The following is a 12,035-nucleotide window of genomic DNA, read 5'->3' on the forward strand; positions in this document are numbered from 1 at the left end:
GGTTTTTTTTTCAGTTAAATGCTAGGTATAAGGTTGGAGGGTTAACACAAGCTTAAAAGATTTTCAAATTTACTTCTACGATATAAAACATACATGTAAATATAAAGGGTTGAGGTCTACGTGTCTCGAAAAAGGTGGTTGCTCACAAGTGGCTAAATAAGACTGCAGAACTTGTCGGTGACATAAAACGTCATCACGTCGAACACTGAGACTCATCTACTCACCAGTCCGTCTTTACAAGGCCAACTTAAGTTGCAAACTATTCTCACTCCAGCTTTACAACTTATAGGTTGATCAGTTTTCTAGTTAAGTGTGTATTCTATTGCACCGTTAAGATGCAATGTGGTAGTGACGTTAAAGTCATGTGATTGCTATGAAGTAACAAGTTACAAAACATGTATCACAAGCTTTTGTTTGCCACGGTGCCAAAAACAGGAGACAGTGTTGTTTACACTGTTTGTGTGTAAGTGGACATCTAGGAAATGCAGTGCAGCAACCATGATGCCAGAATAACAACTCACAGATTAATCTATGATGGTGACTTGTGATAAATGTTCAGGCTCACCTTGACTGAGATCTTGCCTTCATCCTTGGGTAAATGTGCGGCCAGGAACCAGTCTCCAGGGAGCGGGCTGGTCACGTTGAACGCTCCTGTTGTACGGTTCGGAAGGGTCCAGGTGAGTGTCACAGCAAAGGATCCTGGGATGACTGTATCCCGAGGGAAGCTGGTGTACAGGGGGTTGATTACTGGAGGAGCCCCAGACCTGAAGTACCTATTAATCACAAAGCCGACAATCAATCCCTGTGTCAGGCCTAATATTTTCACACACAGCTGAGGCACCTGCCAAATATATAATCCATCCATAGGAACAGCTGACAGCATGAGCACAGATGGCGTCTTCTGTTTGAAATATGAAAAATTCAAATCCAAGACATTAATAATCATATCCAGTGTCACATATCTGGATGTGATAACCATGTCTACGTCAATCATAACATCACAGGGACACTGAGAGTCAACTGAGATACCGCTCTTTTGACAAATACTGCCCCCCTACGTGATAGAAATAGACAAGCAAAATTAAAAGCTAAATGCGGCTAATGCTTTAACAGCAGCTCCTCCATATGTCAAGGCTGCCAGTACTAGCTGACGCTGCTCAGGTTTAACAAGTCGCTACTGTAACACCTCTTTCCCAGAGGTAAAGTGTATAGGATGCTTTGTATTATCTTTTTTTAACCCAAAGAAGTAGAAGGCTTCAGCTTAAGCAAAAGACAGGGCAACTTCAGAAAAAGAGAAGGACGTTGTGACAAGCTCGACGTCTTACACAGTCACGTTGCGGTTCGGGCAGCTGTCTCCAAACGTGCCGCCTTGCTCCTTGAAGGTGATGAGGTTCCATACGGCCATCATGGTGTCATCAGGCACATTGAAGTGGAACAGTTCCACACTTGCAAAGGAGTTGAAAGCATTCAGCTTACGAGGCGTGCGGGTGAAGTATTCAGTCACAAAAAGGCAGTCTGTGGGAAAGAAGGTGAGAAAGAGGGAAAAGATTTGTGAGAATTTGCCAAATTAAAATTGATTAGCAAAACTCGATGATTGATTAATTGATTAATTGATTGATTGATTGATTGATTGATTGATTGATTAATTGATCAAATTCCACCCCCTCCCCATTAATCTTTAGCTAGTAATTCAGCATAGGCGTCCTTATTTGATCATTTCTTATGAATACATACATACTTAAATAAATAAATAGGTAATATATATATACATACATATAAACATACAAATATGTATAAATTAGAACCAAATATGTCCTGCATCACCATGCTAACATCTGTCTGGCTGTAGGCTACTTAAGCACAGCACTGGTAATATTAACATGCTCACAGTGTCATGCTGTTAACTGTGTAACATTCAGCAGTGAAGCGTTCACAGTGTTCACCATGTTAGCGTGCAAAAAAAAAGGGTACAATGCTAACATGCTATGGCTTAGCAGGTGTAATGCTGTGACATGCTGTAAATAGTATAATGTTTAGCAGGTGTAGTGCTTGTGTTCGCCATCTTAGTTTAGCGTGTTAGCATGCTAAAACATATAAATGATAATGCTAACATGCTGTTGTTTGGCATTAAGGGTAGGGGAGAGTGGGGTAAGATGAGCCACTTTTTACTTATGTTGTCCTGGAGGCAAGGAAAAATGTCACAGAAATAGAATGAAAACATATACCTTTATTTCAGGATGTCTCCTTTCAAATGAAATGAACAGAATGCATCTCTGACAAAGCTTCCCAAAATAATGACTTCTCAAAAAAAAGTGCTCCTCTGGCTCAACTTGCCCCAGGTTAGGGGTAAGTTGAACCAGGTCAGGGGGTAAGTTGAGACATCTGGGGGTAAACTGACCATCTGAATTTAAAAATGTAAACCATAGCATATTGTGCTACCAAACATTTTTAACAGTTTTGAACTTATGAGAACAAACCACCAGTTGGTTTCAAAACAAACCACCAGTTGGTTTCAAACCATTTAATCAAAACAACTATTCAATATTCCAACTGTCAAGGTTGCAGGGGAATATGAACTGTTGCTCCCTCCTTGCAGTTCCTCCAGCCTTTTGAGGTTGAGGTAGCTTCTTCAGCACATCACTCCGTGGGAAAGATGCCTCATCCTTTTCTTTGAATGCAAAGGTGGGCTTTTTACTGCCAGTGATCCCTCGGATTCTTCTGAGAAATCTGGCACTCACTTCGTTGCCCGTAAGGCTGTCAACCAAGCCAATGTAATGGTGGCTCCTGCATTTGGATGCAAATTTTACGATGACAAAGTCACCAACTACCAGATCTGAGACATCTGGTTCACTTCTTTCATCGCTGGAGCTCTCATGCTCAGAAGTGTCATCAAATGGGATGGCAACATCACTCTCCTCAGAGCTGCTTTCCATTGCAATTTTTGTCTGAGTTTGTGTCCTCTTCAGCCTTCTTTCAGTTTTGCCTTTCTGTTTATTTTTCCTCTCTTCATGGGCACGTTCGATTGCCAGCTTTTCCGGTGTATCAGTCAGGATTCTTGTCTTCACACGCTTTCGGTTTGTTTGTTTCCTGGGCTGCTGACTTTTGGGTAAGGGTACAATCTCAGTAGGAGACACATGGTTGCGGTGTAAATCTGTGTCACTTGGTGAAACACATGCATGTGCAGGGCCTGGTGAAGGTAGCTCAGAAGAAAGGGAGGTTGAAACCATGGGTGCATCACCTGCAGGCTGCTGCTCCAGGTTGGGGCTGTCTGACACCATGGATGGCTCAAACTCTGCATCGGAGAAGACATCTCTGTTGTAAGGGAAAATCCCAGTGGATCTGAATCCAGAGGAGATATTTCGTGGTGTCATTGCTGACATGAAAGCATCATTCACACAGCCAGGGATTTGGTATATGTTGGCTGTTTTGCTTGGGTTGGATCTCATCCAACCATCAAGAGCTCTGTTGTAATAGGTCTTAAATGGACCATACACACTCTTATCCAGAGGCTGCAAGCGATGGGATGTGTGGGGTGGAATTGTGAGCATAACAATACCATTTGTTTTTGCTATGTCCAAAGCCTTCAGTGAAATGTGGGCTTCGTGGTTATCCAAGTTGAACCATTGGCTCAATTTACCCCATAGCCTTTGGCTCAATTTACCCCATAGCCACCATTTTGGAAAAAACGGGCTAGCTTAGAAATTCAGGCTAATCTTTAGTGAAGTGATTCACATGATTTTATATGTTAGCAAATCACCAACATGTATAATATATAATTTTAGACCTGGATGATTTTGCTTTGACATAACAGTCATTATACCTCATATGCAAAAAATTTACTTTGACAAGCAAAAAACAGTTTTTTGTGTAAAAAAATACTTATCACTTCTCCCATGTGCTTCTCTGCATCACAGCAAGATGGAAATGATGGGTGATTCCTGAATTTATGGTCACATGACAAAACATGTGCACGATTACCTAGATACAAGGGGTGGGTCAACTTACCCACTGGCTCATCTTACCTCACTCTCCCCTACAAGTATAGTGATGCATGTTAGTGTGCTACATTTTTTACAGTGACAATGCTAACATGCTACGGGTTAGCAGGGCAAATTGTTTGCAACGTGCTGTCAATGGTATAATGGTTAGCAGATTAGTTTAGTGTGTTAGCATGCTAAAATATTGCTAATGATAACGTAATGTTTACTATCATAGCTTGCATGTTGGCATTCTAATATTTGTTACTTGCACTTCACCCTCTGAGCATCTTTCTGGACAAAATTTCCCAGCACCCTCCAGCAGGACAGGCCTGAACGGGTGCTCCACAAACCAACAGACTGACACTGCAATCCCCAGCCCTGGCTAACACAGAGCTGATGAAGACTTCTGCTTATGAAGACTTAACATTCTCCATTTATTCTCGAAAACACAACAGAGGCGTAAGCATCATCTCCCTGACTCCACTCTGAGTCCACAATAATAAGCTTCTCCTTGAACCCGACAAGCTGCTTGTAGAGAGCTAGATCATCTAAATATGTGACCACAGACTGCTTTTAAAACAGCTGAGGGAGATGTAGGTATGTAGTCTCACTCGTGTCCCTGCATAATGGAAAATCCTTGGATTACATCCACCGATGGCACCGCATATAAAAGCTGCAGAACAAGTGACAGGTGTAATCTCCTATATAACGCACATGAGCAAAGCTGGCATCAAGCACACCCAGCGGGTGTGCAAAAACTGAAGGAAATTGCGTGTGAGTCATTTAATTGCTCTACCAGAACATATAGTGTCCATAAGATAAGTCTTATCTTGAACATAAGCATGAGTAGATAAGAAAGAAGGTAATATTTCAAGGGGAAAATGTGTCAGCTCCTGGATGTTTCACTGGAGTGGAATATTTGTCACACTTTTATTTATTTTTTTTTTCTTGAGTTTTTTGCATACCAGCCATCTGCACTCGGAATACCTGTGGTGAAGTCTTTCACTGTTCTCTTTCTTTGAGGAGGGGGGGGGATAATTTGTCTCATCTGATATTTGTACAAAAATAGCACAATTCCACAATACTGTTTTGGGGATGCTATGAAAAGCCTGTGCCGCTAAAACGGCATGAATTCATTTCATTGTCAAGAATTGCAGCGAGACAACAAGCGAGCCCCGCTGTACTAACGCTGTCATCTGCAGCTGCATGTTTTTGCCGTTTGCGTCTGCTTTCGTTGCCTTGATGATGACAGAGTAAAAGACAACAAAGTGACCCTCTACGATGACAAGGCGGGCGAGCAGCGGACGCATAAAGGGAAAGGTTTTGTTTTTTTTTCTTCTTGAATGTGCAGTGTGTTCTAATGTTTGTTCGGAAATAAAATGAGCAAGAAATGGCTCTGCTCTGCTCCCCCACACTATTGCCAGTCCTCAAAGCCCGCGCAGCCTCTCACCTACGGAAGCAACCTCGAATGCTAAAGGCGCAGAATAAGGAGGCAGGAACTGAGAAGAATGGAGCAAAAACCTCGCTGCTTGAGAGTTGAAGCCTAATCCCATAACAAAGCCCCCAGCCTTATATCCACTCTCATCCCAGCCCTTCCTCAGCTTTGCTATCTGCATTATATGTGAGTCTTCCTCACGTCAAGGGTCCTCATTACCTTTTCATTACATGGATACCTGTGACTAGTCACATGTCACAGACTGAAGTGCTATAGCTCGATGGATGGAGCGTGGCTCAAACACTGCAGTGAGCCTCGTCTGCCTGTCTGTTAAAGGGAACAGTCGTGGTTTCTTTCACATTATAGATAATTAAAAACTCTTTGACAAACTATAAACAGTTGCTTCTGTTGGTCGGATGCATGTGTGACAATCACCGATTTTCACCAATAACACAATTTGACGGATCACTGCAAGAAATTGTGTGTTTAACGACCTGTTCTGCATGTATATGAATATCGGCCAATATGTCAGCATTTAAACCTCCAAATATTGGTATTGGCATGGGGCCCAAAGAGTCCAGTATCAGTCAGGTTCTGCATTCTTCAGGCTTTGTAATGTCAATAACAAGAAAGTCACAATTTATTACATAAACAATGAGCTTGAACCACACACCCTGTGAAGCACTTATGTTAAGTGTAGACATGCACTTTATATGTCTGCCTGGACCGTGATGACAGCGAAGATGGCTGCTGCAGATGATCTTTGGTTACTGTTGTTTCTGAATGTCTGATGTGTCTCAGAGGACACTTAAGTTTATGTCAGTGGTTCCCACAGTGTGGATCAAAGGGGGCTCTGAGATAATTACTTGAAGTAGGAAAATCAAATTCAAGGTATATTTTTCAGATTTAAAAATCGCTCTTTGATTGAACTTCACCAAACTGAAAGACTTGCACCCTGCTGGGCGTGTGGAAGTGGCTTTGCACCAAAAGAGTCAGAATCGATGGTCTGTTTTTGTTATTCTTAGTAATAAATTATTCTCCTACACACCTTCCTCTGCACTGGTGGTGTGCAGCAAATTTACTGATATCATATAATGCGTGATCGATATTCTGAAATAGGGTGTCACTAGCCTGTGTTTGCCAGGTTTTAATTGTTTTGTCATATATAAGAAACACGATACAGTTACACCAAATAAACAGAGACAGGCTTTAATTTGAAACAAATCTGCATCTGAGGTTGTCACGACAAATTAAATGCATGAATGAAACCCACATACCGAGCTATTTTTGGAAGATTTGAATAATAAACTTGCATATTTATTTTCAAACCCCCCCTCTATGCGAAAAAAAAAAAAAAAAAGAAAGAAATCAGCAGCACCAGTCTCAGCGACAATCCAGCAGAGACACACACTGCGACTCCGCTCGGTGTGGAGGTGTAAACATGCCAGAATATCTAAATAAGCGCGTTTGTTTGCCAGCTAAATGAAGACGTTTCATTTGGAGATAAAGGCAGCCAGAGTGCTTACTGGCTTTTCTTACAACATGGCTCTGAATTCGGTAATCTTTCCAGTGAGCGCCTCCCAACCACTGTTTTTTACTCTGTTAGAGGCTTAATACAGACATAATCCTGCTTTTTGTTATTTCAACAAGAGATTTATCCTTGAATGCTGAGCTGGATGGTCTTTAAACTTGATATTATTTTTTATTTTTTTTTGGCATAGGTAAAAGCTGCTTTCCCAGACTCCCCTTCTACTAACAAGATCTTGCTGAATTACAAAACATCTTTAAAAACACCAGATGGAAAAGAGGAAACCATCTGTAACAACAAACGATTGGCAGGGAAACAAACAAACAAAAACCGATCGATTCCCACACCTGGTCAGACGCACTGTATTCTGCTTCATGTTGCCCCTCACCCGCCGACAGGAGCAAAAACACAAAGTCATGAAAATTACACGACCCCTTCTTTCTTTCAACCTCAAAAGACGGCAACATCAGAGCTGTCACATGTGAAACCCTGACAAGATCAAACCGAGCGTCCCGTCTATTCAGAGAGAAAGACAGACAGTAACCATTCAGATAAACAGCAGTTGTTTTGTTTTTTTTCTGAATCCTGCAATAAGAGTCAGTCCTCCAATATCATTCTGATCCTGCTCACTGTACTAGAGAAAAATAACCCCTAGTAAGCCAAGTAACAAAAGGGCAGAGGGGGGAAATTGATCTGACTGACTTCAACAAAAGTTCAATGATTTACCTAAACTGATGGAGCACAAACAGCAACAAGTCTCATCAGGCGACTACAACGTCCTCAGACAGAGCTGAGAGGTTTTCTGTGACCACAGACAGTACAGCGTGTGCTGCAGGTATGGATTCATTGTTGTCCCACAATTCAGCTCTGAGGTGGTTTTTGTTTCACGCCTCTGCCTTGAAGCAGCAAAGACAGTCCAGGTGGATGGAGGGAAAAAAAAAACACCTTTCGTGTGTTCCAACACATTTGCTTGTTGAGAAAATACGATAAACACACACAAGGTGGAACATTTTGGGACTTTTTGGCCACATCTGACGACAAAGGGATGTGACATTACAGGGATGTGACATCTTTAACTTCAACATAACCCAATTAAATCTGCTCATTTTCCAATTAAAACAAACAACAAGATGTAAACTCCCAACATTTCATCCACTGGTCATATTCTGCATCCTGCCAACTTGTGTCTCTAGCCCTCTTTAACACAGCAAAAACAACGACAAACAAACACACAAAGAACCAGAGCGGGAGGCGAGCATCAGCCCCATGAAGCGTCCAGCCTGGTGTGCTTCTCCTGCGGCCACGGTCAGACACCTCAGCCCGGCAGCGGCTCCAAACCTACAGGAGCAATCTGTCAATGTGTTGCGTGCCATTATCAGCGGCGACCATGCGTCAGCTCACTGAAGCCCGGTCTGTGTGCGTGAAATCGGGTGTTTTTTTTGGTTTGGTTTTTTTTTTTGGTTTTCTGACGGAAGAAAAAGCAGCAGCTGTGGATGTTCAGTAGACTGAATTGTAAAGCAAAGGGAGGACGGGATCCGATCCTGCCGCTACCGCTGCTGCTCCTCTCGGGGAGGATTTCAGCACCCCCGACAAAGAGAACAGCTCCTCGTGAATCGGAGCAGCGCACACAACACTCACCTCCAAGAGCGCAGAGAGAGGTGTAAACAAGCAAGAGGAGCCTCGGAGGGCTCCATCCTGAGCCTGGGCGCTCCGGCTGCCACATCGTTGAAAAGCCAAATACTGAGTGGAGGGGCTCCAGCCCGGGTGCAGTTTCTCTCCAGTCGCTGTGCTGGTCTACATTTTTTCAGATTTTTTCTTTTTTTTTTTTTTTTTTTTTGCCAACGACCAGCTGTTTGTGCATGACGTAATCCAGACGAGGACGGGACAGCGCCTCCCCTTTGGCTTTGATTTGACAACCTCAATATGTCGGCTCGTTCTCATTGGACCTCCGGCCCTGTCAGTCCCGGGGACGGTGCTCACGTAGATTGCACCACAAGGCTCGTCACTTCGGCGTCCGGGCCACCACCACCAGCACCAACACACACATACACACACACACACACATACACCGACACCAGGGCTGCAGCTGCCCCCGGAGGCTCCTCACCCAGGACCCGGGACAGAAAGTTGAGAGGAGGGAGGATGTGACCTGGTGTGATCCTGAGCAGCGCTCTGAACTCACATGTGTCCTGATGAAACAGGTCATCGTGATGGATTTGCAGCTTCGTCTGCATTGCAGTGTGTTTCACTTGCAAAGCAGATGCTTCTGTTTCTGTCTGTTAATAAGTTTAAATCGTTTAGATTGTTCCATTTCATGATTTAAACCTCCCTGTGTTTCCTCTAACAGCTTAACACTGTTCAGCTATTTATTTTTTATCCCCTAGATTCTTTTTAAATGCATGATTATAAACCAGATGTTAGACTTGATTGTGTTCAAAGCACCACCACCAAGTACGTGGGCCTGTATTTGGATTTCTGTTATTGTTTTATTACAGTTTGTGTAATGTCACAAAATGTACAGTATATTTATTAGTCTGTGAATTACCTTTTTTAACAAAACAAGACTATATTTGTTAGTCTCTTATGTCCTCATTTATGGCCACATTCATGAGATATTCAAGTCCAGTTTGTCCCAAAGGATTGGGTGACATGTTGGCTATTTAATAACATCAAATGTAAGGACAAAAAAGCTATTTTGCTGTTCTTAAATGGAAACCTCAGCAATAAGGAAGTGAAGTCAGTGTCAAAGGGTTTTTCATTTTACAAATTAAAGTCTGTTTACCGGTCACTAGGAGCACCACTGCATATGTGAAAAAAAGTAGTATAAAGCCTTTTGTGGCTCCAGATGAAGCTGCATGTAATCTGATGAATTGCCTCCGCTGATGTCATAGAGTGGTTCAGCTGCATTGTGGGTAATGTAGGCACCAGGTTTTGAAAATGAAAAAAAGGTGATATCTCAGGTTTTCAGCGGTATCCATTTTGATCATTTGTCCATAATTGAGTGCTGATGTCACAGAGTGGTTTGGATGCATTATGGGTACTGTTGTTTCCCTGAGATTATGTTTGTCAAGATCTCCAGATAAGGAACTTTGTTTCCTCGAGATAACCTTGATTCAAGATCACAATAAAGCAATGACAACTGATGGACGATTTGATCACTCATGTAGCCAGTAAGTCTTTATCTGCATTTGTTTTGCGCTTTTATGATTTATCAAAAATAGTTTTTTGAATGAATAAAAAAACAGATATCGAGCTCACTTTACATTTTGTCAGCACTGATAATGACAAAATGATCTCGTTATCTCAGGAAAACAACATTGTTATCTCCTGATAATGACATAAATATCTTATGAGCTCAAGAAAATAAATACAGTTTAATTTAATTCAAGGGAAAACAGAGGAAACATTGTGATAAACCCATGGCCATTTAGGGCTTCCGTAATTTTGAACAGTTTACATGCAGCTTTCTCTGGAGCCTCAAAAGGTTTTATACGACTTTCTTTACATATGCAGTGGCACTCCACAAGACCTGTAAACACATATTCATTTGTACAATTGGTGGCGTTACCCTTTAAAGAAACACATTGTTTACTGGTCCAGGGACCAATAATGACATTAACATAGCAGCACTGAACTGGACGTAAGAGGCTATTTAAATGATTGTGTTGTTGTCAATGACCTTCATTCAAATTGAAAAACAAAGAATATCTCTTCTTCCAAAATTAGAACACAGCGGTTATCTCCAGGACTTTGAAATACTCATTTTCTCTCCCGTGTTTCAGCAGGTGAGTTCTGACTGAGTGGGGAGAATAAAATGCATTTTCCGTCAGACAATAATCAATTTCGCTCCAGGAAGTGGACATTAAGACTGACCCACATTCTCAGTCATGATTATTTTTAGGCTGTGGGGTGACTCCGACATGAGTCATAATTGTCTCAGCAGATCTGTCAGAGAGTGAATGAGCTCCTGAATCACACTGGCTCTAATTTATTTGACACAAATGAATCATTCATCTGGATTGTTCGCTCTGAGGGGGGAACAAACGTCTCAGGGGTTAAGAATGACGAGAAGGCTGAGTTTCACATTGTGACAATTCGGTGTTGACCTTAAACTAACCCGACACACAGCAGACTTCAGTTTTCTTGGGTAAATTAGTTCCAAGGTCAGGTAATACAATCTACCTGTAACTGCTGACTACAGAATAGTTAAGTCTGAATTCACGTAATCTCTCTATTGATTTATGTTAACAGTCACAATAAGCCTTGCAAAAGCCAGATAACAAAGGTTTGCCATGCAGAATGAGAGTAAATCTAAAAGGAGAAAGTCGTCTTCTACTTAGCCTCCTCCACAGGAAGGTCAGAGCAGAACAAAGGGGGCGATTATCAACTCAAAACCGAAAGAATCTCTTTCAAAACCAAGAGTTTTAAATGTTTGTTCTTGACACCATTTCAGACCATGATTGAGGTTCACTCTGGGTGAACTAGTGTGTATAAATGAAGTAGATTCAGAGAAAAGAGATCCTGACTTGGAAAATAAATATACGCGTGACATTTATGTATTTTTATTCAACATATTCAATTCAAATTTCCCCGTCTGCGGGACATTAAAGGATTTCTGATTCTGATTCTGATTCTGATATGACATATTGAGGTTGAGTTGAGCTTATTTGTATGTATGTATGTATGTATGTGTGATATAAATGTGTTGTTGTAGGTTGTTCTGGTTTTGTTTGTCTTTACTTTGCCATTAAAGATTGTGGGTCTTTGTTTGGTTGAGGTTTAGGTGTACATCGTAATTTGAGAGATCTAACTAGAATCTTTTTAAACGATGAAGACAGCCAGTGGGAGATCCTACTTTCCTGTCACTTTAATGAGGAACAACACAGCAAGAAGTTTTCCCTTCTTGCTGTGTTGTAAAGATTGCGGAATTTCCTGAAAAACTCAACCCACTCAAAGCCACTTACTGTGTATGAGGAGGTGGAGGAAGTTCTCAGATCTTGTACATAAAAGGTCCAATTTGTAACAGACTTGACTGTTGAGTGTCATCCACTAATCGACATTTACTGATGCTCTGGGCTGGTGGCTGGCTCAA

General features: G+C 41.8%; 1 protein-coding gene across 1 annotated transcript in view; it reads right to left on the reverse strand.

The window, feature by feature from the left end:
- tmem8b (transmembrane protein 8B) overlaps positions 1–8,787 on the reverse strand; it is a 42,635-nt gene extending 33,848 nt beyond the window's left edge. Inside the window, exons 1-3 of the mRNA XM_030416669.1 lie at positions 8,582–8,787; positions 1,326–1,515; positions 566–773 (exon numbers count right to left, since the gene is read on the reverse strand). Of these exons, the coding sequence (XP_030272529.1) occupies positions 566–773; positions 1,326–1,515; positions 8,582–8,666 (483 nt within the window). The 5' untranslated portion in view covers positions 8,667–8,787. The remainder of the gene's footprint in view (positions 1–565; positions 774–1,325; positions 1,516–8,581) is intronic.
- Positions 8,788–12,035: the final 3,248 nt, after the last annotated feature.

Source organism: Sparus aurata, chromosome 5 (genome assembly GCF_900880675.1).
Source record: "Sparus aurata chromosome 5, fSpaAur1.1, whole genome shotgun sequence".
Classification (NCBI taxonomy): domain Eukaryota; kingdom Metazoa; phylum Chordata; class Actinopteri; order Spariformes; family Sparidae; genus Sparus; species Sparus aurata.